This window comes from Salvia miltiorrhiza, chromosome 5 (assembly GCF_028751815.1).
Source record: "Salvia miltiorrhiza cultivar Shanhuang (shh) chromosome 5, IMPLAD_Smil_shh, whole genome shotgun sequence".
In the NCBI taxonomy this organism is placed as follows: domain Eukaryota; kingdom Viridiplantae; phylum Streptophyta; class Magnoliopsida; order Lamiales; family Lamiaceae; genus Salvia; species Salvia miltiorrhiza.
The window spans coordinates 5296432-5322492 of NC_080391.1; the positions used below are offsets into that span (position 1 = coordinate 5296432).

General features: G+C 37.4%; 2 protein-coding genes across 4 annotated transcripts; both read left to right on the forward strand.

Annotated features, from left to right (window-relative positions):
* Window positions 1-603: 603 nt before the first annotated feature.
* Window positions 604-24811, forward strand: LOC130985416 (GDSL esterase/lipase At1g28580-like). Of its 3 annotated transcripts, none has more exons than XM_057908383.1 (6): window positions 604-1382; window positions 2088-2216; window positions 2294-2503; window positions 23792-23940; window positions 24014-24293; window positions 24367-24811. In XM_057908383.1, exons 1-6 carry the CDS (start codon window positions 1262-1264, stop codon window positions 24627-24629), a joined length of 1152 nt encoding a protein of 383 aa, XP_057764366.1. In that variant the 5' UTR covers window positions 604-1261; the 3' UTR covers window positions 24630-24811. The 3 variants fall into 3 exon arrangements, with proteins under 3 accessions (XP_057764366.1, XP_057764367.1, XP_057764365.1); XM_057908384.1 differs by lacking the exons at window positions 23792-23940; window positions 24014-24293; window positions 24367-24811 and adding exons at window positions 2583-2731; window positions 2805-3084; window positions 3169-3505 and having other exon boundaries at window positions 608-1382; XM_057908382.1 differs by lacking the exons at window positions 604-1382; window positions 2088-2216; window positions 2294-2503 and adding exons at window positions 19055-19399; window positions 19477-19527; window positions 23555-23713.
* LOC130985417 (GDSL esterase/lipase At1g28590-like) lies at window positions 6171-11192 on the forward strand. The gene is made up of 5 exons (XM_057908385.1): window positions 6171-6553; window positions 6639-6857; window positions 10159-10307; window positions 10388-10664; window positions 10788-11192. Exons 1-5 carry the CDS (start codon window positions 6328-6330, stop codon window positions 11003-11005), a joined length of 1089 nt encoding a protein of 362 aa, XP_057764368.1. The 5' UTR covers window positions 6171-6327; the 3' UTR covers window positions 11006-11192.
* Window positions 24812-26061: the final 1250 nt, after the last annotated feature.

Sequence of the window (26061 nt, forward strand, 5' to 3'; positions counted from 1 at the left end):
CTCCGTACCGAAAAGAACGTGACCGCTTTTAACGGGACGGAGGGAGTAATAATTTATATTTTTATGATAATTTGTTATTAAATACTCCCCCGTCCTATTTGTAATGTCTCACTTTCCTTTTTGGGTCGTTTCATTAGTAATGTCTCATTCCTTTTATGTCACTATTCTCTTTCTCTATACCTAATATTTAAATAATTTTCATCAACCTTATCTTCGTATCCAAAAAAAATAAGACACTACTAATGGGACGTAGCGAGTACATATTAAAGAAAACAAAAATATTAGTGAGAAAGTGGAAAAAAGGAAGATGACACAACTCATCTCTGTCAATTTTTTTTCCAATAATCCACTATGGTGCTACCCCATAGTGGTGCCACATGTGTGCCACCTCAACAACTACCTCCTTTTCCAACTACCTCATATTTTTTTCATTGTGCCACTACCTCATATTTAACTATTCATGGACCCCACTATCATTATTATTATATTTACCACTATACACACACACACATATATATATATATACATATATATTATTTATGTATTTTAATTTTTGTATAATATTTTACTTAAATAAAATTTATGTAATTACACAAATAAATTAAATTTTTAAATGATTTTTCTAATAATAAAATATAATTTAAAAATTATAGTTATGCTAAAAAATGAAAAGAAAAATAAAACAGAACCTAAAATTGTAAAATAAAATAAACAAAAAAAAAGAGAAAAAAATTAAAATAATTAACTAGAAAAACAATAGAAACTCAGAAAAATAAATAACAAAAGGCAACTCAAAAGCAAAATATAAAAGGGGTTTAGAATTTTAAAACAAAGGTAAAAATAAAAAAGAAAAAAGAAAAAACAAACTAACGAAAGAAAAAACTAAAAACTGAAACAAAATAAATAAAGAGCCTGCACAAAAAGAAAGCAGCAAAAAAAGAAAGAAAAAATTAAAACAATAACATACCAAAATTATAAAAAATTAGCATGGGACTCATTTATGACACAAGAAACCGGGTAGCAACATTGCTACCTCAATTTTTTGCTACCCCATTTTTTAACCCCTCCACTATGGAACTATCCTCCAACTACCTCCTAACTTCCTACTTTCTAGCACAGTGGATGGCCTGACCGGTTGATGCAGGAATTTGTTGTGGGCAGAATCATGCGTACACGTGGACGTGGTAGTTAGCAGATGGAGTATATTATCATACGAGTGTTGCGAAGGCTCCTCCTCTCCACCTAACTCGTGCTCCCTAAAATGGTGGCCCTTGCTGCAACTATCTTGACTTTAATCGCCGTACTCTCCTCGTCGGCTAGCAGCGAATCGGCGGCCGGATGCTTCGAATCCATCATCAGTTTCGGCGATTCGCTCGCCGACACCGGCAACCAGGGGCGGAGCCAGGGGGGGGGGCAGTGGGGTCACTGGACCCCCCTGGGATTTTATGATTTTCGTAGGGGTATTATGGTAATTTCAAATATATATGAATAAAAAATAGAAAAATATGGTTTTGGGATTAATTTTCAGCTTGAATACCCTAGCCTCTGAAAGTTTCCACACTCTTGAACTTATGCGAATTTAATTAGCTTGAACTTGGCAGAGAACATTGTGCTGAATTCATTAGTAGCTTTAATCATCTGCAAATTCAAACATTGACAAAGAACATTGTGCTGAATTTAGCTTGAACATATGCGAATTTTTTAAAGTTTCAGATTTAATTCCTTTAAGTTGTATGTGGCCACCAGTTTATTGTATGCGAATTTTTTTAAGTTTCAGATTTAATTGTCATGTTGTATTTTCGAAAATACAATAATTAAACAATCTGGAAATATAAATAAAAAGTAAAGTTAAAGAAAAAAAAACATTTTCCTTGTTAAAATTAAGAACAATAAAAAAAAATCCTTAAATACACTATGTAGAACACACACCTTTATCTTAATTTTCGTGCAAAAAAAGCACGTATTATAAATAATGGGACGAATGGAATATTATTTATTTTTAATTTAATTTTTTATGTATTATTTGATTATTAATTTTATCAAAAAAATTTGGACCCCCCTAAGACAAAAGTCTGGCTCCGCCCCTGCCGGCAACTATCCTCTGCTCTACGGCGCCGACACCCCAATGCACTTTGTTCACCCGCCTTACGGCCGGACTTTCTTCCACCGTCCCACCGGAAGATGCTCCGACGGCCGTCTCGTCATTGACTTCATCGGTATGTTAAATATATAGATAATTTCTATATTTAAAGTAGTGGAATCCATCTCAACTCTCCGCGAATCGACTGTCCAGCTCAAAGTTTGAGGCTGCCGTTGGTGCAGCCGTACATTGCGGGAGGAGAAGGCGGCCGGAGCTTCAGCAAAGGGGTTAATTTTGCGGTTATTGGAGCTACAGCTCTTGATTTCCAATTTTACGAGAAGATTGGATTCCCCAATGCTTATACCAATGTATCTCTTGGAACTCAACTGGATTGGTTCAAACAATTTTTGGCCACAATTCCAGGTATAAACAAAAATGAAAGCTTCAATTGGGAATAAAGTTTCTACAAAACAATGAAAATTATTATCACTGACATGATCAGATGGGAGAAAGTTTCTCCAAAAGTCATTGGTTTTGATGGGAGAGATAGGCGGAAATGATTACAATCATCCAATAACACAAGGCTCAACTTTGGAGGCCATCCAACCCCTCGTTTCGCTAGTGATTGGCTACATTGGCTCCACAATTGAAGTAAGTAGACATCAAATTAATAGCAGATTTTACAGAATTGTACAATTAACTAGTGATTAGCTCCAATAATTAGGAATTGATCAAGCTTGGTGCTGAGACGTTGCTGGTCCCGGGAAATCTACCAATAGGCTGCCTTCCAATATATCTGACAGAATTCAAGGCAAGCAGCAGTGCCCAAGACTACGACCCCAAAACAGGATGCCTCAATTGGCTCAACGACTTCGCCATCTACCACAACCAGCTGCTCCAGAAGGAATTAAACCGCATTCGACAGCTTTATCCTCACACGCTCCTCATCTACGCAGATTATTACAACGCTGCATTGCGCTTCTATCTCTCACCATCTCAATTCGGTGCATTTCCCAAACCATTCTACATTTAGTTAGTTTCCGGTAAGATATTTGAATTAGCTTATAATTAATTAGTTGTGAGTGCAGGATTTTCGGAGGAATTAATTCTGAGCGCTTGCTGTGGATCGGGAGGGCCGTACAACTACAACGATACGGCGGTGTGCGGCATTCCTCCGGCGAGTTCCTGTGATGATCCGGCTTCATATGTTAGTTGGGATGGCTACTTTACAGAAGCAGCTTACAGACTCATAGCGCAAGGTTTGCTTCATGGACCCTACACCATTCCTCATATCACCACTGCTTGTCCTTCCCTAAACACGGATGCTCTACTTTATGAGTATTCCTAATGAATTTAAATGAGGCCTTTATTAATTTGTAAGAGATCATTGCAATTTAAATTCCAAAATTTGGACTTTATTCCCAATTGTACTCGTTCTATAACGCATCTTAGTAATGTCCAAATTTTAGTAAAAATGAATGCCATAAATATATTGGAAATCAACAAATTCAATTCGCAAGAGAATTTGAAAATTTATACTAAATGGAAATATAAAAATACGTTCATTAATAATATTCCCCTCGTCCCCGAAGATTGTACGGTAGAGTGAAGGACACCAATTATAATAAATTAATACTCCATCTGTCTCACCTATCTTGAGACATTTTTTTATTTAACAAAAGTTTTATCCTTCACTTTTCACCTATACAAAACATTATTTTCTTAATTTTCGTGCCCAAAAAAAAAATCTAAAGAAGTTGTGTATAAAGTGTGGAAGATGGTTATCAAAAACAAGTGGAGGAAGGGACCATCAAAGTTGATGTGTTAAATGGTTGAATATTTTATAAATATTGAGTGTGAACGATATTTAGAATATAATGGATAGTTTCCAAAAACAAAAAAGCGTATATTTTTTACACAAATACTCATGTGGTTGCATTGTGCATCTGGTTTCCAGAATGATACTACTTCATTCGGAAAATAATCATTCTCATTATTAATTAAAATAAATAAAATAAAAATACAATTTATAGTTAAATATAGGAGAGCAAGTATGTGGTAGTTCAAAAGGTGAAATTAAATGAATTTTGTTTTTGTATAGACAAAAAAAGTTGAATTCTTTTTCGTGGACAGATAAAGTAATAGAAAAATATTCTCTCTTCGTTCACGATAAGTGTGTTCTTTTTATTATTTTCGTCCGTCCATAATAAGTATGGTCTTCTATCTAGAACATACAAATTATTTAGTCACATGCAAATTATTTTGCCTTTATGGTACTTTATTTCAAGTCACATGCAAATTATTTATTTATTATCTAATAAATCAATTCGATGAGACTTTTAATTCATTTTGTACACATCTCTTATTTTCTTAAAACTCATGATATCACAACAACTGTGGATCAACGGAATAATATTCTATTCGTCCATGAAAAGTATGACACTTTTGTCATTTTGGGTGTCCACGAAAAGTATGACAGTTTCCATTTTAAGACATGACCTCATCACTTTTTCTTATCTTTAATCCTTACAAACACCTTTTTTTAATTAAATGACGATTTTATAAAAAAAGAAAAGAAAAAACCAAAAAAACCCTTGAAAGCACAGAAGGAGCAGACTAAGGGCCGAACCTCATTAAAACCTTTTCACTGAAAACCCAGTGGGGAAAACCGTGAAAAGGAAAAAGAGTACTCGTCTAAACACAAAACGAAAGTAGGGAAGAGCGGAAGGGAAAGTTTCCGGAACTCCGGCCTAACCATCGTCCCCAAACTATCCCGGCTCTCACCCCACGGGAAAAAAAAAAAAAAAAAAACTAAACGGGCGGTTAGAACCAAACAGCCACCCATCAGCCCCAACTACCGTTTCTGACGCAGATGGCTATGCGAAGCCATGTCAAGACGAACCGCAGCCCTAATCTCCTCAATCTCGTGCGGCCACCACCCTTCCGAACGTTGTTGGTTAGCCATTATATCGGCCGCCTTGTTTCCTTCTCTAAAGATGTGAGAAACCTGCAGCGAGAAAGCATCTAACATCTTTAATATTCGAACTCAGGACCATAATCCATACAACAGGATTACGAATCAACTGTAGATCTTGATGATCTAAGGGCTGAAAATGATTCTTATTTTATATCTTAATAAATACTCTTATTTTAGTCATTCCCTATATATATATATATATATATATATATATATATATATATATGGATATATATAGAGGGGCTACGGTAAAAACAACGCTTAAAATAAAAAAATACTAACCAACAAAAATGTATGAATTCGTCGTGTAAATATAAAATAAGAACTTTCAGCCCTTAGATCATCAAAATCTACGGTTGATTCATCACTTTATTGGATGAATTCATTATCCCAAGTTCGAATCACATTGGTAGCAAAAAATTTATTTTTCGCAATTCATACACTTACACAACGAATTTATGTGTTTTATTTAAAGTATCACCAAAAAAATAATCTCTCCTTTGTTTTTTCTCTCCTCCCTCATTTTCTCTCTCATTTACGGCTACCTCTCCTTTTTTTTCTCTCTCTCATCTTTATTCTGTCATTTTATAATAAAAACTGTATTTTCATTATTATATAGATATAGATTTGTATTTGTGTTATACTAAGAAGTTGAAATAATAAATAGTGTTTCCTCCATTCCACTATAAGTGGCTCAAAACTTTTGGGCACGAGAATTAAAGAGAATGTGTTAAAAGTGATAAGGGTCACACTTTTTAAAAGATTTGAAATCTCAAGTCTATACAATATAGCGCAGAAAATCTGACTCCGGATAGTGATCGTAGAAATTCTATACCTATCTCAAGTACGTACAGTTTTGAGATTTAATTAGTCTATAGTATTTTATTGATTTGCTAAAATATTTTATAACTAATTAATTAAGAAACATGTCTTGTAAAAATAATATCTTAATTATGAAACCATAGTTGCCGACAATTTGTATGATCTCAATTCATAGTTGATTTTTTGTTTTTAATGCAATGAAAGGAATGTTGCATGAAAAATATATGACCACTATAATAAGTAATACTCCTAATAATAAAAATAGATTGAGACCCGAATATCAAATGCCTGGCTAAAGGAATTTCATCTAATTTTGAGAGGATCGGGTCCCATTAATTAATGCCCTCCCCTAAGTCAAAAATAAATAAATATACATACGCTGCTCCACACTCTATATATTGGCAGTGATAACTCCACCACTGTCAGTGGATCTTTTTCCAAGAAGAGGATGAATTACCCATTCGTTATTATCCTGATTTTGGTATCACGAAGCAACCACGCTTCTTCTGCGTGCTTCAAATCCATCATAAGCTTCGGCGATTCACTAGCAGACACCGGCAACTCAATCCAATTCGCTCCGTCTCAAGCCGCCGCGGCGCCACCCTATGGAGAAACTTTCTTCCACCGTCCCACGGGGAGGTGGTCCGACGGCCGCCTCGTCATCGATTTTACCGGTTCGCATCCACACTCTCTCACTCGGCTTATTTTTCTTTCACCATAAATTTTTTCATCACTCATATGCACCTTCAAAATTTGCAGCTGAGGCTCTGGGGCTTCCATTTGTGCAGCCATTTTGGGGTCCGAGCAGCAGAGGATTCGACGGTGGTGTGAATTTCGCGGTGTCGGGTTGCACAGCGCTGCCGGACTCATTTTTTGCCGAGGAGGGGCTCCAGATTGAACTTGCAAATACATACCTAGCTGCTCAGTTGAGTTGGTTTAAGGAACTATTCTTGCCCAAGTTTTGCCACACACCTTCAGGTAATATTCTTCCCCAAATTTTCCTAGAATTTTTTGATGACATTGAAAATTAAAATCAGGATCAATTTCTATGCGTGTATTTACGCGCGCCGCCTGTGTGATTTTACGAATGATCAAGTTTCAAGTGTTTAATATAGATAAGCAGAATGTCCCCAATGGTTATGAATTCGATGTATAAATGTATGAATTGTGAATAATAAATTTTTTTTACTTTGGGATTCGAACTCAGGACCATAATCCATCCAACAGGATTACGAATCAACCGTAGATCTTGATGATCTAAGGGCTGAAAATGATTCTTATTTTATATCTTAAGAAATGCTCTTATTATATATATATATGGGGTGCGGTTATAGTGAGAACCACACTTATCGTGAGAACATAAGAACCATTAAAATCAATGCATCTACTATATAAATTAATGCATTCGCTATTAAATTTAATGCATCCGAAAATAATAAATTTTTTGCTCCCTTCAGGATTCGAACCCAGGATCTGCATTCATCCACCAAGATGATGCATCCACTGTAGATCTTGATGATCGAATGGTTTAAAATGGTTCTCTGTTCTAATTTTATTTAGTGGTTCTTATTTGAACCTCTCCATATATATATATATATATATATATATATATATATATATATATATATATATATATATATATATAGGGGGCCGCTCCAATGAGACCCCCTAATTTTAGTGAGATCTAGGGCACGATCTGGTGCGTTTATTTTATCAATCCTATGACTGATATTGTATCTGGAGGGTGATTTTTTTTCACAGGGTTCGAATCCTGGAGGGAGCATAATATTTTAAATTTTGTTATTCATCAGCATATAGTGCATTGTTCATCAGTATATACGGCCCTGTTCATCAGTATATATGTCTTATTCATTACGAATTTTTTAAATTTTATTTTTCATCAGTATATACATCTTGTTCATTAGATATACGTTTTGTTCATTAGTATTATATGTCTTATTCATTGTCCTAGTGTTTCACGAAACTTATGGGGTCTCACTGGAGCGCGCCCCTATATATATATATATATATATATATATATATATATATATATATATATATGAAGGGGCTACGGTAAAAATAGCTCTTAAAATAAAAAACGCTAACCAACAAAAATGTATGAATTCTATGTAGAACACGTATGAATTCGTTGTGTAAATATAAAATAAGAACTATTTTCAGCCTTTAGATCATCAAAATCTACGGTTGATTCATCACTTTATTGGATGAATTCATTGTCCCAAGTTCGAATCACATAGGTAGCAAAAAAATTATTTTTCGCAATTCATACATTTACACAACGAATTTATATGTGTTTTATTTATAGTATCACCAAAAAAATAATCTCTCATTTGTTTTTTCTCTCCTCCCTCATTTTCTCTCTCATTTTCGTCTACCTCTCCTTTTTTTCTCTCTCTCATCTTTATTCTGTCCTTTTATAATAAAAACTTTATTTTCATTATTATATAGATTTGTATTTGTGTTATACTAAGAAGTTGAAATAATAAATAGTACTTCCTTCATTCCACTATAAGTGGTTCAAAACTTTTTGGCACGAGAATTAAAGAGAATGTGTAAATGTGTTAAAAGTGATAAGGGTCCACACTTTTTTAAAAAGATTTTAAATCTCAAGTCTATACGATATAGCGTAGAAAATCTGTGGACTCCGGATAGTGATAGTAGAAATTCTATACCCATCTCAAGTACGTACAGTCTTGAGATTTAATTAGTCTACAGTATTTTATTGATTTGCTAAAATATTTTATAACTAATTAATTAAAAAACATGTCTTGTAAAAATAATGTCTTAATTATGAAACCATAGTTGCCGACAATTTGTATGATCTCAATTCATAGTTGATTTTTTGTTTTTAATGCAATGAAAAAGGAATGTTGCCGAAAATAATTTTTTTGCTCCCTTCAGGATTCGAACCCAGCACCTGCATCCATCCACCAAGATGATGCATCCACCGTAGATCTTGATGATCGAATGACTTAAAATGGTTCTCCGTTCTTATTTTATTTAGTGGTTCTTATTTGAACCTCTCCCTATATATATATATATATATATATATATATATATATATATATATATAGGGTGTGGTTATAGTGAGAACCACAATTATCGTGAGAACATAAGAACCAATAAAATTACTGCATCTGCTATACAAATTAATGCATCCGCTATTAAATTTAATGCATCCGAAAAAAATATTTTTTTTGCTCCCTTCAGGATTCGAACCCAGCATTTGCATCCATCCACCAAGATGATGCATCCACCGTAGATCTTGATGATCGAATGGCTTAAAATGGTTCTTCGTTCTTATTTTATTAGTGGTTCTTATTTGAACCTCTCCATATATATATATATATATATATATATATATATATACACGCAGAATCTGTCTCAAAATATATATATATATATATATATATATATACATACTCAGAATGATGAGACTTAATTGAGAAATATTCTTTGATTTCCACCAATGATTGACACCAAAAAGATAAGGTTTCTATCAAGACAATACAGTGTAGCATTTGCAACCGTACCTGCACGCACGCCACAAATATAATTGATACTAATTCAATTTACATAAAAAATTATAAATATAATAAAAAATATTGTATATATGAGTTTAATACATAAAAAAATAAAAAAGAATTCACAATAATACAAATTGACATTGTCAAAAAGAAGAGGGATTGATCTGCAATAATCAATTTAGGTAATCGTGCGACTCATATATGTATATACTCCCTCCGTCCACGAAATGAGTACCCATATTTCCTTTTTCGTCCGTCCACGAAATGAGTACCCATTTCCCTTTTTGGCAAGTATACCCCACACATCTCTTTAATTAATACACTCAAAAAGTGGGACCCTTAAACTATTCACACTACACTCCATATATTTCTTAAAACCCGTGCCGTCCACAAATGGGTACTCATTTCGTGGACGGAAGGAGTATATAAGAGTGTGTAGCTGAGTTCATAGCGTAGAATTCATGAGCACACACGATTACCTAAACTGATTGCTCTCAATAAAACATTACCACATAAATCAAAGTCTCATTTCTTATTTCTGCAAATATATATGCTTTTAAGAGTTGCATGGGATTAGGGTTTGTAGAATAAATGAGTGTTTAATTAGTTTGATCCTTGATCAAGTTTGCGATATCTTGCAATGTAAATACTAACACGATGTGCACACAAATACGTACTGTTTCATCAAGTTGATATCATAATTAAAGGTTATGTCGAAAATATTGATGCAGATTGCAAGAATTTCCTAGAAACCTCCTTGGTTTTGGTGGGAGAGATAGGAGGCAATGACTACAATCGTGCATTCCTCCAAGGGAAAAACGTGGAATCAGTACAATCAATGGTTCCTAAAGTTGTTAAAGCAATAAGCTTAACAATCAATGTAAGCAACAACCCTAATTGAGCAAACTTATCAAATTCGAATTGATGATAAATTGAAAATGTATCTTTGATGTAATGCAGGAACTGATCAAGCTTGGAGCTACGACATTAATGGTTCCCGGGAATGCTCCCATAGGATGTTTGGTAGTTTATCTTACTTACTTCAAAAGTTCAAATCAGACATATTACGACTCCAAAACAGGTTGCCTCAATTGGCTAAACAGGTTTAGTCGGCTCCATAACAAAGTGCTGCAGGCCGAACTAGAACGCATCCGACAACAGAATCCAAACATCAACATAGTCTATGCAGATTATTACAATGCCGCAATGCAATTTTATCGTTCCCCACAAAAATATGGTTGATTCAAACACTAATAATATAAATGGTTAATTGCTACAAGTTTTGGATGGAGTGACTGATAAATGAGATATATATATATATATATATATATATATATATATATATATATATATATTGCAGGATTCTCAGAAGGAGGTCTTGTAGCTTGTTGCGGCACTGATGATCATCCCTGCGGAACTGAAGGATCCAAGACGTGCGCGGATCCTTCGTTGTACGTGAATTGGGATGGTATCCATTTCACTGAGGCAGCTTACGGATTGATAGCAAATGGTTTGTTGCGAGGAACTTTTACCATTCCTCCGCTCAATACGTTTTGTGCTCCGACTTCAGATATATAATGCTGCCCAAATTATTACTGAGGCATCTATTTTATTTGCTTCTAGGAGTTGGTAATTTTTTATAAGACTTGGTGGGGATAGAGAATTTATTAATTATTACTGTGATTATTTATGTGATCTCTTGTTGGGATTGAATTAAACTGGTATTTTAATTTAATAGAATAATTGTACGTGTGGATTTAATTAACGTAATTGCATTTCCAATTATCAGTATTATTATTCTTGAATTTTTGTTATCTGATTTTATTTATTTACATTGCTTTAGTTCATCACTATTCCTTTGTTTCTTTGCCTGAATATTGAGTGAGTATTTGTTTTAAATTACTCATTGTGTTTTCATTATATCAGTCTCCGTAGATACAATATTCGATTTGCTATATATACTATGATTACGTTATATTAGTTGCAGTTTTTAATTGTTAATAAAATAGTGGTCAACTTTTTGATAGCTATTATAAATTTGAAAAAAGAAAAACACGCTGGAATACACGTCTGGATCCATCCAATAATTTTGTCTAATTACTACAATTTCGACGGATAAATCTAAAATATACCAATCAAATGTCAACCATCCAAGTCTGAAGCAGCAAATCGGCCAAAACAATAATCTAATTCAATGTAGAAACCAGCTGATTTGTCTAAAAACTACAGGATTCAACGGATAAATCTAAAATATACCAATCAAATGTCAAGCATCCAAGTCTGAAGCAGCACCAGCCAAAACAATAATCTAATCTAATTCAATGAAAAGTAGTACCATGAAACCATTACCAGGAGTATTTTAGAATCTATTTCGATCTTTTCTTAAAATCATCAATCAAAATAACAAATAAGTTGCAGATATTTTTAATAAAAGAAGAATATCAAATTTGGAAATAGAGGATATATGAGTAATTAAAGTAAGAAAGATCAATTGAAAACCCCAATTCGCATGGAACACACGACCCGCAACTCAAAGAACAAGGCAATAATTAATTTTTTTTTTTTTTTGAGGGATGGCAATAATTAATTTATGTACTTGACTTTTCTTGTTTTATAAACACATGCAACTGCAATTAAAATAAACATAGAAATGCTCGTGGCTCCATCTATCTTGCAAATTTGTGAGACACAAATCCAAGACAAAAGGGTTCAAGCTTTTCTCTAAACTTCAAAAAAATGCAAGCTTTTTGAGGGAAGAAGTTATTTTATTAATATTTTTAATTAAAGGTTATAAGAGTAAAATAATATTTCATCCGTCCACGAAAGAACTTTATAGAAGTGGGTGACACGAGTTTTATGAAAAATGTTGTTAAATGTATTGAGAATGGAGAAAAAATTGTTGAGTGTATCAAGAATAGTGAAAAAATGTTTTAATTAATATCGGAAATGATGAAAATGTGAAAAGTAAGGGTAAATAAGATATTTATAAGTGGTGTGGTATATTCTAAAAGTAGGTAGGAAATTATTTTGTAGACGTCCCAAAAAGAAAAAATAGAAAGTTCTTTCATGGATGGATGAAGTATAATTATTATTTTTTAAATTATAGTGGGTAAAATAAAGATAATAAACAAAATCATTTTTAAAAGTATTTGTCAAAGTTCTCCATTATGAACTTAAACAAGAACCTGTATTTATATGGTCCAACTAAATTATCGGTGATTTAATTTTCCTAACCCCAATCATTTAATTTCCCTAGACGACAATAAAATACTCCCTCCGTCCACTAATTGTTGGCCTAGAAGGCAAAACACGGATTTTAAGAAAAAGTGTAGTGAGTGGAGAAAGGGACCCACAAAATATATTGTTTATTAGTTGAGTGGAGAAAGGGACCCACAAAGTGTATTGTTTATTAGTTGAATGAAGAAAAAGTGTATTGTTTATTGGGACCCACCAATTAAAAAATTATAAAGACTTACTATAAATGGGTAGGACATAAATTGGTGGACGGACCAAAAAGGAAAGTAGGCCAACAATTAGTGGACGGATGGAGTAATTAATATTGATGTTACAATCGAAAAGTCTTAAAAGTCTAAATGAAAATATCGGAATTGAAAGTTGATCATGCAATTATTAATTTTAGCTCAAAGTTCGTAAATCATTATATACTTCATCCGTTCCACTATTATTGTTCCAAAATCTTTGGACACAATAATTAAGAAGAATGTGTAAATAAATTGATAAAAGGTGATAGCACCCACACTTTTTGAAGAATTATTTATTACTCCCTCCGTCCCAGTAATCTTGTCCCCTTTCTTTTGGGCACGAAAATTAAGGAGTGTTGAGTTAGTGTTGTAAATTGTAAGGTCCCACTTGTTTAAGAAAAAGTAAGTATGAGCTAATTATCTTTGTGTTTGACTTCATTAAAATATTGACTAACTTATTTTAAATTTAACAATTTACCTTATTTTTAAATTCAATTAAATTATAAATATAATTCAGTTTTTTTTTTTTACTGAATTCAATTAAACTCAATCTGAAACTCAATTAAATTATGCAATGCATGTCGGCTGTAATAAAAACAGGCGCCAATCTAAAACTGTTTAATGCCAAAAATATAAACTGCAATCCCAAAAATAAAAGAGAGGGAACATTTGGCTGAAAATTAAAATTTCATTCAAGGATCAAATTTTCGAAAGATTCAAAGTATTCCCACCAATAATAAGGAACAACCTCGTCCCAATTTTCCTCACAAAACAAGGAACCATCATCAAAATCAGAATTTTCAGGTTCAAATGAAGGGTAAATAACAGATATAGATGGATTTAAAGGCATGGGACGCCTAAACAAGGACCACCATGGTTTCGCCGGAGCAAGGGCTCCGGACGACTCACGCCCAGCTTCTGCCTCCTCCACCACTTCCGACTCCTCCTCTATCTCCGAGAAAGTCGCCGAGAACGGAAAATCCACCACCGGCGGGTCACCCCACAAAGTGTAGTCCTCATCTTCCGTGTCTGGAATGTAGGCGTCGCTCAGGTAGGCTTCCCAAAGGTTGCTCATCACTGCGGTTTACCGATCGAAGCCGGCTTGGCTAAGATCTGTGTCGATCTGAACTTACGGCGTTACCGAACAACAGCTACAAGGTGTCGCCGAGAAATGAAATTTTTTCCCGCGTTACCGATCTAATTAGTGGAAGTTGAGCAAGTCCTACTATATATACTTTCATCTTCTCTAGTTTGTAACATGTTATTCTTGGCAAGATCAGGTGAAAACGGAAGATGAGTTGGTGGAAGCCATAGCAATGGTGACAGGCACGCACAAGGAATCCCTGTGTTTCATTGAAGTATTTGTTCACAAGGATGACACTAGCAAAGAATTGCTGGAATGGGGATCTCGTGTTTCTGCTGCTAATAGTCGACCTCCCAATCCACAGTAGATCATGGGAATTCACTCTATCATATGCTCAAAACTAATTTCTATTGCTTTTCTGTAATTAATTTCTCAACTGTGTCTCGTTTTTTTGCTTCTTCAGTTTTCAACTAGTGAAATAAAATAAGATAGTATTAGCATCTTGCACCAACTCTTATTATTAAAATACGATTTTATAGAAAGAAAAAAAACTAAAAAAAACCCTTGAAAGCACAAGCGAAGCAGACTAAGGGCTGAGCCTCATTAAAACCTTTTTTACGGAAAACCCAATGGGAAAAACCGTAAAAAAAAGGCAAAAAGAGTACTCGTCTACTAGACGAAAGAACAAACCAGGTGGAGGGTCGGAAAGGTTACCAGCACTCCGGCCTAACCGTCGTCCTATAACCAACCCGGTCCCCTCATCCGAAAACAAAACCAACAAAAAGAGAAGGCGATAAAGAACTACAATGCTATTGCAGAAAACGTTTAGATTCATCCGTAAAATCGCAGACATTCCAAACGATCAAAGAAAACTACTTAGGCGTCATGGACTGGGCTTTCCCCATCTCCATTTCATCTCCCCAACGTTGATTCACCACGTTATCCATAGTTTGCAAACTATCCGTATGTCTGCGATCAATAACATAGTCCCGTGGCTTATGCCCCGCATCAACCGCCTTTCTCAGACGATTCTTAATGCTCTCCTCTTGTTGCAACAGAGCTTTGTTATGATTTCGTGTTTCCTGCTCCTGCTTAGTTGGCCTACCTCTTCGTCTTTTAGGCGAAGAAATAGAATCTTGAAAACGCTGCACTTTCATTTCGTTTTCAATCGCAATTCTACATTTTTCTTTTGTGCTATCGGCCGAAGGAAGGACCCTCTCATCCTGCTGTTGCTTCTCAACATCTTTGCTTTCCACCCCTCGCTCATTCTGCTGTTGCTCCACAGCCTGATGTTCTTCCATCCTATCGGCTCTCTGCAGATTCACCGACTCCATAGCCTCAGCCTGTTCGGCCATGTGCACCAGCGAGTGTTCACTCGTTTGCCCATTCGTGAAGCACACCTGCTCATTAGCACCAGCCGCCACCTGTTCGCTCAAATGCATCAAAGAATTTTTAGTAAAAAAATTCTCCCTGCCACCTGTACGCAGAAACCGCTCATCCTCCGCAGCCTGAGCCTCTTCCCTAACGTTAGAGCTCCTTTCATGAGGAGGCGAAGCCTCCTGTTCACAACTCTTATTCGCCTCCAACACCACGCCATCTAAGACCGCGAAACGATTGATGTTCTGAGATGCCGGACTGTAAGTCTTTGTAGTCGAGCTAATGTAGGCCTCAAGAAGATCTGGCCCTGAGAGCTCTTTGTTCTGCCCATCATCCACCGAATTGTGCCCATGGAGCTCATCCTCTGTGGCAGAAACCGAGGCTTCCCTGACATCCAAACGCTTATCCCTCAAGCTCTTCTCCTTTCCAACAACCTGCCATGCCGGTTCTTTAGGCTTCACCAATTCCACTGCGTCCTTGGTATTCTTCTTCCCGCTCCGACAATTGTCTACCGAATGACCGGTGATCCTACATTTCGTGCAATAGAGCGGTAGATATTCGTAACTGAATTCTATATCAAACGCATACTCACCGCCATCTATAGTCATAGTTTCTGGCAAGATTTGCGAAAGATCAATTTCCACCAGAATTCGAGCAAATTGGGCCACTTCATCATCAATGGAATTACCATCAACTTTTAGCGGTTGTCCCAACCAACGTCCAATGCCGGTTAAAACTTCAGGATGCCAGAACTCCACTGGCAAACAATAAATCCGGACCCACACTTGGGCCAAAGACGATGATTCCTTGTATGGGTTAAAGAATCTGACCCACTCGCGGAGCCTTAGAGAACCAGCCGAAAGCTCCCAGAACATATGAGATTTAGCGATAGCTTTATCTTCCTTATTATGAAATTTCAGCGTATAAAAACCCTTTTCCCATTGGCATTAAATGCCAGGTCGATTTAATGGTCCAAATCGACTGCAGCTCAGCCTTGATCTCATGAGTAGTTTTAGGTTTTTCTCCTTTATTCATCATGAAACGGCCAATAAGTGCGAACTGAAACTTTGAAGCTTGAGAAAGTTGAAGATCCATGGGGACTTTAAGAATACCATGATCAGCCTGTCGAAACGGATGGAGCGCCTGGAACTTATGCGCCGGAAGGTCCGGCTTTTTGACCTTTGGCGGCGCAGTAACTCTCGCATAAGAATTCACCGGGGAAGTGATCTTCGTGGCCGTGGTACCAGCAGTACCAGGAAGCATGGATCCATTCAGAGCAGGGGATTTATGGATCGCCGAAGTCATATTAGGGCTAGAATTGCGTGGCCCCCCTTCCTCAGCAGGAGAGTCCAAGTGATGTCGAAAGTTGTTCGACACCGTAGGGAGGTTCAGGCCGCTTCTATCAGCCGGTAGCCGTGGTTGTTCGCCGGAAGACATGAACGGAAGACGGAAAAAATTAACGTGCAAGGATTAGGGTTAGGGCTCGGTTGAGAGAAAAAACGTCATGCTCCATCAATTTTTTCGGTTCAATTCGCATCTTGCACCAACTCTATTTACTTGCTAAACTAAAGAATAGAATGTACTCCAATAAGTACTCATATCCAAGTTTGCAACATCATCTAGGTAGTATGGGTAGTCACATTTCACTTCATTTTACAATCTAACTCAAGGGCATGTTGAGCTCAAACATGGGCAAAAAATGACTTTATTATTGAAGGTGTGAACAAGCAACCCTAATATTAATAATTAAGTAAAAGTTATAATTTAAATGCTAAGGAGTACTAATTATAAATTCTAACTGGATATAACGGATCAACAGTAGCAAGCATTAAATTAAATTAAATCACAATAAACTGAAATTGAAGAAAAAATTAAGGGAAAAAAATGCTAATAATAATTTACGGATATGACATAAAATCCTGAATTTTGGAATCCCATTTGTGTGCCACTTTCATTTTTTTAGTTATTTTTTTCGATTATACTAGTACTCCCTCCGTCCCGGTAATCTTGTCCCGTTTCTTTTCGGCACGGGTATTAAGAAAAGTTGTATTAGGAAAAAAAGTTGTATGGCCACATATATTAATTAAGTTTAAGAATGGTTAACAGTCTCCTCTTCAATTTGTTGCTGCCGTCAGTGGCGGGCCGCCGGAGCCGCCGGAACAGTGAATTTCTGAGAGCCGCCGGAACAGTGAATTTCTAATTTCAACAGTAAGTTTAAGAATGGTTAACATTCTCCTCTTCATCCTCTTTAACAAATTTCTGCAAATTAATTTCAACAAGTTTCAGATTTCCAAATTTTCAAGTATTCTCAAAATTTCCAAGTATTCCCAGAATCAGAAACCATTTAATGAACAACAATTTTCTACACAAGATCTGCCCAATTTTTGAAACAAAATTTTCTACACAAATTGTCGTTCATCACCATTTATACTCCTTCATGCCCAGTTATTCAAGACGAGAGAAACGAAAATAGAAACAAAAATTAAAACAAAAATTGAAAGAAAAGAAACAAAAATCTAAACCCAGAGAGAGAGGCGGTCCAAAGGGGGCGGATGGCGGCTGGTGGATGGGGGTTCTTTGTGTGGAATCGAAGGGTTGTATTGTTGTATTCTGTGTCGGCGAAGGGCGGTGGTGGTGAGTTGCCACCGTCTGAGGGGAGAGAAAAACACAGGGAGGCTTGGGTGGCGCCTCTATGTGGCGAAGGCGGGAGGACGAAGGCGAAGAGGTGAGAGGGCGGCGGAGGCGAGCACTAATTTCTGAAGAAAAAAAAAGAAAACAAAGGAGAGGCGAAGAGGGCGGAGGCAGGAGGGCGGAGGTGAGAGGGCGGACAAGCTCAAAGGTGCCGGTACACAGAGGGGAGGCGGCGCCGGCGAAACAGAGGGAAAGGGTGGAGGCGGCGCCGGCGAAACAAAGGGGGGAGAGGGGAGGCGACGCAGGCGAAACAGAGAGGGAAGGGGGGAGGCGGCGCCGGCGCCAGTGCCGGCGGAACAGAGGGGGAAGGGGGAGGCCGATTTACAGAGGGGGGAGGTGGGGAAGGCAAGAGGACGGAGGGAGGGGGAGGGGGTCGAAGGGTAGAGAAGAGGGGGAGGCAAGAGAGTGTGGAGAGAGAGAGATAAATTAGGGTTTAGAGGGGGGAATTAATTAGGATAGTGTTTAATTAGTTCCTAAAACTTTCCTAAAAAGGAAATGAGACAAGATTATTGGGATAACCCAAAAAGGAAAGTGGGACAAGATTATTGGAACGGAGGGAGTACTATTTAATGGAATAATTAATTATTCCATAATCATGCTACATGGAGTAATTTTTGAAACTTATCAACTAGGGTCCATTATATTATATAATTTATATTTTTATGATAATTTGTTATTAAATACTCCCTCCGTCATATTTGTAATGTCTCACTTTCCTTTTTGAGCTGTTTCATTAGTAATGTCTCATTCATTTTATGACACTATTCCCTCTCTCTATACCTAATATTTAAATAATTTTCATCAACATAATCTTCGTATCCAAAAAAAATAAGACACTACTAATGGGACGTAGCGAGTACAAATTAAAGAAACCAAAAATATTAATTACGTAGTGAGAAAGTGGAAAAAAAGGAAGATGACACAACTCATCTCTGTCAATTTTTTTTCCTATAACCGGTTGATGCAGGAATTTGTTGTGGGCAGAATCATGCATGAGTACACGTGGACGTGGTAGTTAGCAGATGGAGTATATTATCATACGAGTGTTGCGAAGGCTCCTCCTCTCCAACTAACTCGTGCTCCCTAAAATGGTGGCCCTTGCTGCAACTATGTTGACTTTAATCGCCGTACTCTCCTCGTCGGCTAGCAGCGAATCGGCGGCCGGATGCTTCGAATCCATCATCAGTTTCGGCGATTCGCTCGCCGACACCGGCAACTATCCTCTGCTCTGCGGCGCCGACTGCTCATTGCACTTTGTTCTCCCGCCTTACGGCCGGACTTTCTTCCACCGTCTCACCGGAAGATGCTCCGACGGCCGTCTCGTCATTGACTTCATCGGTATGTTAAATATATAGATAATTTCTATATTTAAAGTAGTGGAATCCATCTCAACTCTCCGCGAATCGACTGTCCAGCTCAAAGTTTGGGGCTGCCGTTGGTGCAGCCGTACATTGCGGGAGGAGAATGTTGAAAATACTAATCAAAGTCAAGAAGCAACTACATCTAGAAGTATAGAAATATTTAGCAAAAGTCAAAAGATATATTGTGTGTGACTTTAGTGGGATTTTGCAGGACTTTGCTTCATTTTGTATTCTATAAATAGATATCAGTGTAATATGAAGAGAGATCAAGCAATACAACAACAATCATCTTGCTTCTCTTTATCTTGCTTCTCTTTATCTTTCTCTATGCATTATGATAATAACATGTTTTAACATGGTATCAAAGCAGGTTTAATCCTTGGAACTCAAAAAAAAAAAAGGGCAGCAATACCAAATTCAATTTCCGCAAGCTTCCTCTTCAGATTTCTTTTCAAATTCCACCCAAAATCAAAAACCTAAAAAAAAAACCTCACCAAAATATGGAGAGTGGCAGCGACGCCGCCGTTGTGGGTGAAAGCCGCAGAGAGCTGTTGGGCGACGATACCATAACATGGTATCAGTGTCGTCGGTGTCAGACGACTCCGGACTGGGCACTGGCTGCCGAAGCTGCTACTGTCCATGGTCGACGGCAGTGTTCCTTCAGTAAGGCTCCTTCTGTCGACGGCTGCGGCGGCTCTGAGCGAGGCGGCGCTGGCGAGATACTGCTGTCGGCGAGCCAGCGGTCGACAACGCTCCTCCAGCGAGCGGCTGAATCACCGATCTCAAGCAGTAGCAGCAGCAGCAGCAGTAGGCTGCGGCGGCCCTTCAGCCAGACGGCTGACCGTCGGCTCCGGGCGAAGCAGCAGCGGCTCCAGCCGGCGACTTCAATCGGAACGCGGCGGCGGAGTTGGACCTTCGCCGGAGCCAGAGGCGAAGCCGTGTGTGGGTGTGCTGTGTCGGTGGCCGGGAGAACAACGGCGGTGGCCGTGGACCGGTCGTCTCCGGCTGGGCAGAATGGAGGCAGCGGGCGTGAGGGGGAGGCGGCTGGTGTGGTTTGGGGAGAATTAAAAGCAGGTATAGGGTTTGGTGTTTTCACACCAAACCCTCCATCTTTTCCTTATTATCATAAAAGACCCCATGTTATGCAAAAAGACCCACCTACTCTTATTAAATATCAGAATAGCCCCCATTTGCAGCCTAGTCCCTCGAAATTTAGGGATTTATATAGTATACCCCATTTTATGCAAAACCAACCCCAAAAAATGCATAATCATGATATTGACCCTAAAAGGCCTTCAAACTTTTCCGCTGTGTACCAGATGTCAGGTAATAATAGGGATAGAGATAAAGGGTGGATTTTTGATTGTGGAGCCACTGATACAATGACTTTTGATAAAACTGATATTATTAAGTCATCAACATCACATCGTACGCATGTTCAGACTGCAAATGGTGATTTGACTCGTGTTAAAGGAGCCGGAACTATAGAAATTTCCCCTACTTTACGTCTCTCAAATTGTCTTTATGTCCCGTCTCTTTCACACAAACTCTTATCTATTAGCCATGTTACAAAAGAATTCAATTGTACCATGATAATGCATCCCCACTTCTGTTTGCTTCAGGATATCAGGACGGGGGAGATTATTGGGCGTGGCACTGAGCGGGATGGATTGTACTATGTGGATGAGATAGCTCAACAAGGCAAGGTGATGCTGGCTCACGGAACTGCTGACCGGGAAGCCTGGCTTTGGCACCGTCGGTTAGGGCATCCATCCATGGGGTATCTTAAGCTTTTGTTTCCTAAATTAATAAAAAATGATGAGAATTTATCTTGTGAAACTTGTGTTTTAGCTAAAAGCCACCGAAAATCTTTTAAGCCTAATGACACACAAGTAAACTCCATATTTTCTCTTGTTCATTCTGATGTTTGGGGTCCTTCACCCGTGGTAGGGGGACAAGGTTTTAAATATTTTCTGTTATTTATTGATGATTGCACTAGGATGACATGGGTATATTTTTTAAAACACAAATCTGAAGTTTTTGAAAAATTTACTCATTTCCATACTATGGTTCAAACTCAGTTTCAGAAAAATATCCAAACCCTTAGAACTGATAATGGGGGGGAATTTGTTAATAATTCCATGAAAATATTTTGTCAAACAAAAGGGATTATTCATCAAACTACTTGCCCCCACACTCCTGAACAAAACGGAGTTGCCGAAAGAAAAAACCGAATTTTACTTGAAATGACTCGTTCTATGATGATTGAGTCTCATGTTCCCTCCTCGTTTTGGCCCGAGGCCGTGAAAACCTCGGCTTACCTTATTAACCGTCTCCCTACTAGGACTCTTAAACTTCAAACACCATTACAGAAATTGTCTACTCTGGCCTCCATACCTCTTGCCCTTACACTTCAACCACGGGTCTTTGGGTGCTCTGTTTTCGTTCACATTCCTAAACATGAACGCACCAAACTCTCTCCTTGTGCAGTCAAGTGTGTGTTTGTAGGTTATGGAGTTAATCAAAAAGGATATAGGTGTTACAATTCCAAAACCCGTCAAATCATCACCACCATGAACTGTGATTTCCTTGAAACTGAGTATTTCTACGATAACCACCTTACCAGTCAGGGGGAGAGTGAGAGTGAGATCGACTTGTTAAGTTGGTTACCAATGCCAGTCTCGGAAGCAGATCCAACAGAAAAAGTTAGCCTTGCCACCGAGCATGTTTCATCCACTCCAGAACAATCTAGTCTGCTGCATGAGCCTATATCTTCTCCGCCGCTGATATCTGAGGTAAGATCTTCTGAACCTACTATTGTGGCTTCTGATTCTGCTGATAATATTTCTCAAGTCATTGAAGAAGAACAGGAGGATAATACAGTAGATGGAGATACTGGGAGATATGTGCTACCACCCAGGAGTAATCGGGGTGTACCTCCTAAACGGTATACCCCAGAGAAAATTGTGAGGAATTCGCGATACTCAATTGGGAATATCGCCAAGGGAAACTTGTCCAAAAATGTTAACATAGTGAGAGTGAGATCGACTTGTTAAGTTGGTTACCAATGCCAGTCTCGGAAGCAGATCCCACAGAAAAAGTTAGCCTTGCCACCGAGCATGTTTCATCCACTCCAGAACAATCTAGTCCGCTGCATGAGCCTATATCTTCTCCGCCGCTGATATCTGAGGTAAGATCTTCTGAACCTACTATTGTGGCTTCTGATTCTGCTGATAATATTTCTCAAGTCATTGAAGAAGAACAGGAGGATAATACAGTAGATGGAGATACTGGGAGATATGTGCTACCACCCAGGAGTAATCGGGGTGTACCTCCTAAACGGTATACCCCAGAGAAAATTGTGAGGAATTCGCGATACTCAATTGGGAATATCGCCAAGGGAAACTTGTCCAAAAATGTTAACATGGCATTTGTAACATCGAACTGATGAAGATCGCAGTCCTTATTAGCAGCAATTGAGAGAAGCACCCTGACAGTGTTCATCTTTGCCACAGGTGAGAAGGTCTCCTCATAGTCGATTCCATACATCTGTGTGTATCCTTTTGCGACCAATCGAGCTTTGTAACGCTCAATAGATCCATCTGGTCTTCTTTTGATTGTGAAAACCCATCTGCATCCCACAGTTTTCTTCCCTTTTGGCAACCGACACTTCTCCCATGTGTGATTCCGGTTTAGGGCTCCTATCTCTTTCTTCATAGCATTTCTCCAATGCTCGATCTTCAGGGCTTGCTCTGCTGTTTGTGGAATCTCCTCATCATATAAGGCTGCTTCATAGGCTGTGGACTTCAAAAGTTTTTCAGAAGTTCTCTCCAAGTTGAGTATCGGAAATCCCGTCACTCAACTTGAGGGGGAGTGTTGAAAATACTAATCAAAGTCAAGAAGCAACTACATCTAGAAGTATAGAAATATTTAGCAAAAGTCAAAAGATATATTGTGTGTGACTTTAGTGGGATTTTGCAGGACTTTGCTTCATTTTGTATTCTATAAATAGATATCAGTGTAATATGAAGAGAGATCAAGCAATACAACAACAATCATCTTGCTTCTCTTTATCTTGCTTCTCTTTATCTTTCTCTATGCATTATGATAATAACATGTTTTAACAGAGAAGGCGGCCGGAGCTTCAGCAAAGGGGTTAATTTTGCGGTTATTGCAGCTACAGCTCTTGATTTCCAATTTGACGAGAAGATTGGATTCACCAATGCTGCTACCAATGTGTCTCTTGGAACCCAACTGGATCGGTTCAAACAATTCTTAGCCACAATTCCAGGTACAAACAAAAATGAAGCTTCAATTGGGAATAAAGTTTCTCCAAAACAATGAAAATTATTATAACTGACATGATCAGATGGGAGAAAGTTTCTCCAAAAGTCATTGGTTTTGATGGGAGAGATAGGAGGAAATGATTACAATCATCCAATAATACAAGGCTCAACTTTGGAGGCCATCCAACCCCTCGTTTCGCTAGTGATTGGCTACATTGGCTCCACAATTGAAGTAAGTAGACATCAAATTAATAGCAGATCTTACAGAATTGTACAATTAACAAGTGATTAGCTCCAATAATTAGGAATTGATCAAGCTTGGTGCTGAGACGTTGCTGGTCCCGGGGAATCTACCAATAGGCTGCCTTCCAATATATCTGACAGAATTCAAGGCAAGCAGCAGTGCCCAAGACTACGACCCCAAAACAGGATGCCTCAATTGGCTCAACGACTTCGCCATCTACCACAACCAGCTGCTCCAGAACGAATTAAACCGCATTCGACAGCTTTATTCTCACACGCTCCTCATCTACGCAGATTATTACAACGCTGCATTGCGCTTCTATCTCTCACCATCTCAATTCGGTTCATTTCCCAAACCATTCTACATCCGGGAAGATATTTGAATTAGCTTATAATTAATTAGTTGTGAGTGCAGGATTTTCGGAGGAATTAATTCTGAGCGCTTGCTGTGGATCGGGAGGGCCGTACAACTACAACGATACGGCGCTGTGCGGCATTCCTCCGGCGAGTTCCTGTGACGATCCGGCTTCATATGCAGGTTGGGATGGCATACACTTTACAGAAGCAGCTTACAGACTCATAGCGCAAGGTTTGCTTCATGGACCCTACACCATTCCTCATATCACCACTGCTTGTCCTTCCCTAAACACGGATGCTCTACTTTATGAGTATTCCTAATGAATTTAAATGAGGCCTTTATTAATTTGTAAGAGATCATTGCAATTTAAATTCCAAAATTTGGACTTTCATTGCCAGTTGTACTCATTCTATAACGCATCTTAGTAATTGTATGGTGAAGTGAAGGACACCAATTTTAATAAATACTCCATCCGTCTCATCTATTTTGAGACACTTTCTTTTTTGAGCGTCTCACCTATCTTGAGACATTTTTTTATTTGACAAAAGTTTTATCCTTCACTTTTCACCTATACAAAACACTATTTTCTTAATTTTCGTGCAAAAAAAAAAAGATCTAAAGAAGTTGTGTATAAAGTGTGGAAGATGGTTATCAAAAACAAGTGGAGGAAGGGACCATCAAAGTTGATGTGTTAAATGGTTGAATATTTTATAAATATTGAGTGTGAACGATATTTAGAATATAATGGATAGTTTTCAAAAACAAAAAAGCGTATATTTTTTACACAAATACTCGTGTGGTTGCATCGTGCAACTGGTTTCCAGAATGATACTACTTCATTCAGAAAATGACACTACTTCAACATACAATGATAATAATAAATATACAATTTTTATGGACAAAAGGAGCAATATACAAAATAAAATTATCATGTCGTTTCAGTATGCTAAAAAATAATTTGTAATTTCCTAACAAAAATTTGTAATTTCTCAACTGTTTGTCAAATATAAACACAAAATCATGGGACTTGAGTAGGTAATTACGTGCACCACAAATTTGCTGCTAACCGACGAGGATAGTACGGCGATTAAAGTCAACATAGTTGCAACAAGAGCCACAACAAACCTGCACCGACCGGTTATAGGAAAAAAATTGAGAGATATGACTTGTGTCATCTTCCTCTTTTCCATTTTCTCATTAATATTTTTCGTGTCTTTAATTCGTATATTTAATAAAAAAAATTATCATAAAAATAAAAATCATTATAATATAATGGACCCCATTTGATAAGTTTTAAAAATTACTCCATATAGCATGATTATGGAATAATTAATTAACAAAAAAGATATGATTTAAATTAAATGTTAAAAGATTAACAATATATTCTAATTGAGTATCATCGATTCTAGTATATATAATCTAAAAAAATAACTAAGCAAATGAAAGTGGCACACAAATGGGATGCCAAAAATTAGGATTTTATGTCATATTCGTAAATCATTATTAACATTTTTTTTCTTTAAATTTTTCTTCAATTTCAGTTTATTGTGATTTAATTAAATTTAATGTTTGCTACCGTTGATTCGTTATACCCAATTAGAATTTACAATTAAGGATTAAGTTATCGTTATAGTGAGACTGATTTTTTTTTCGTGAAAAATAATAACAACTAATTATATGTCAGTATATAGTGTTGAATAAGTTGATTGTAATGCATGAATTGCCACAATTCAGTAATTTGATTAGTTTTCG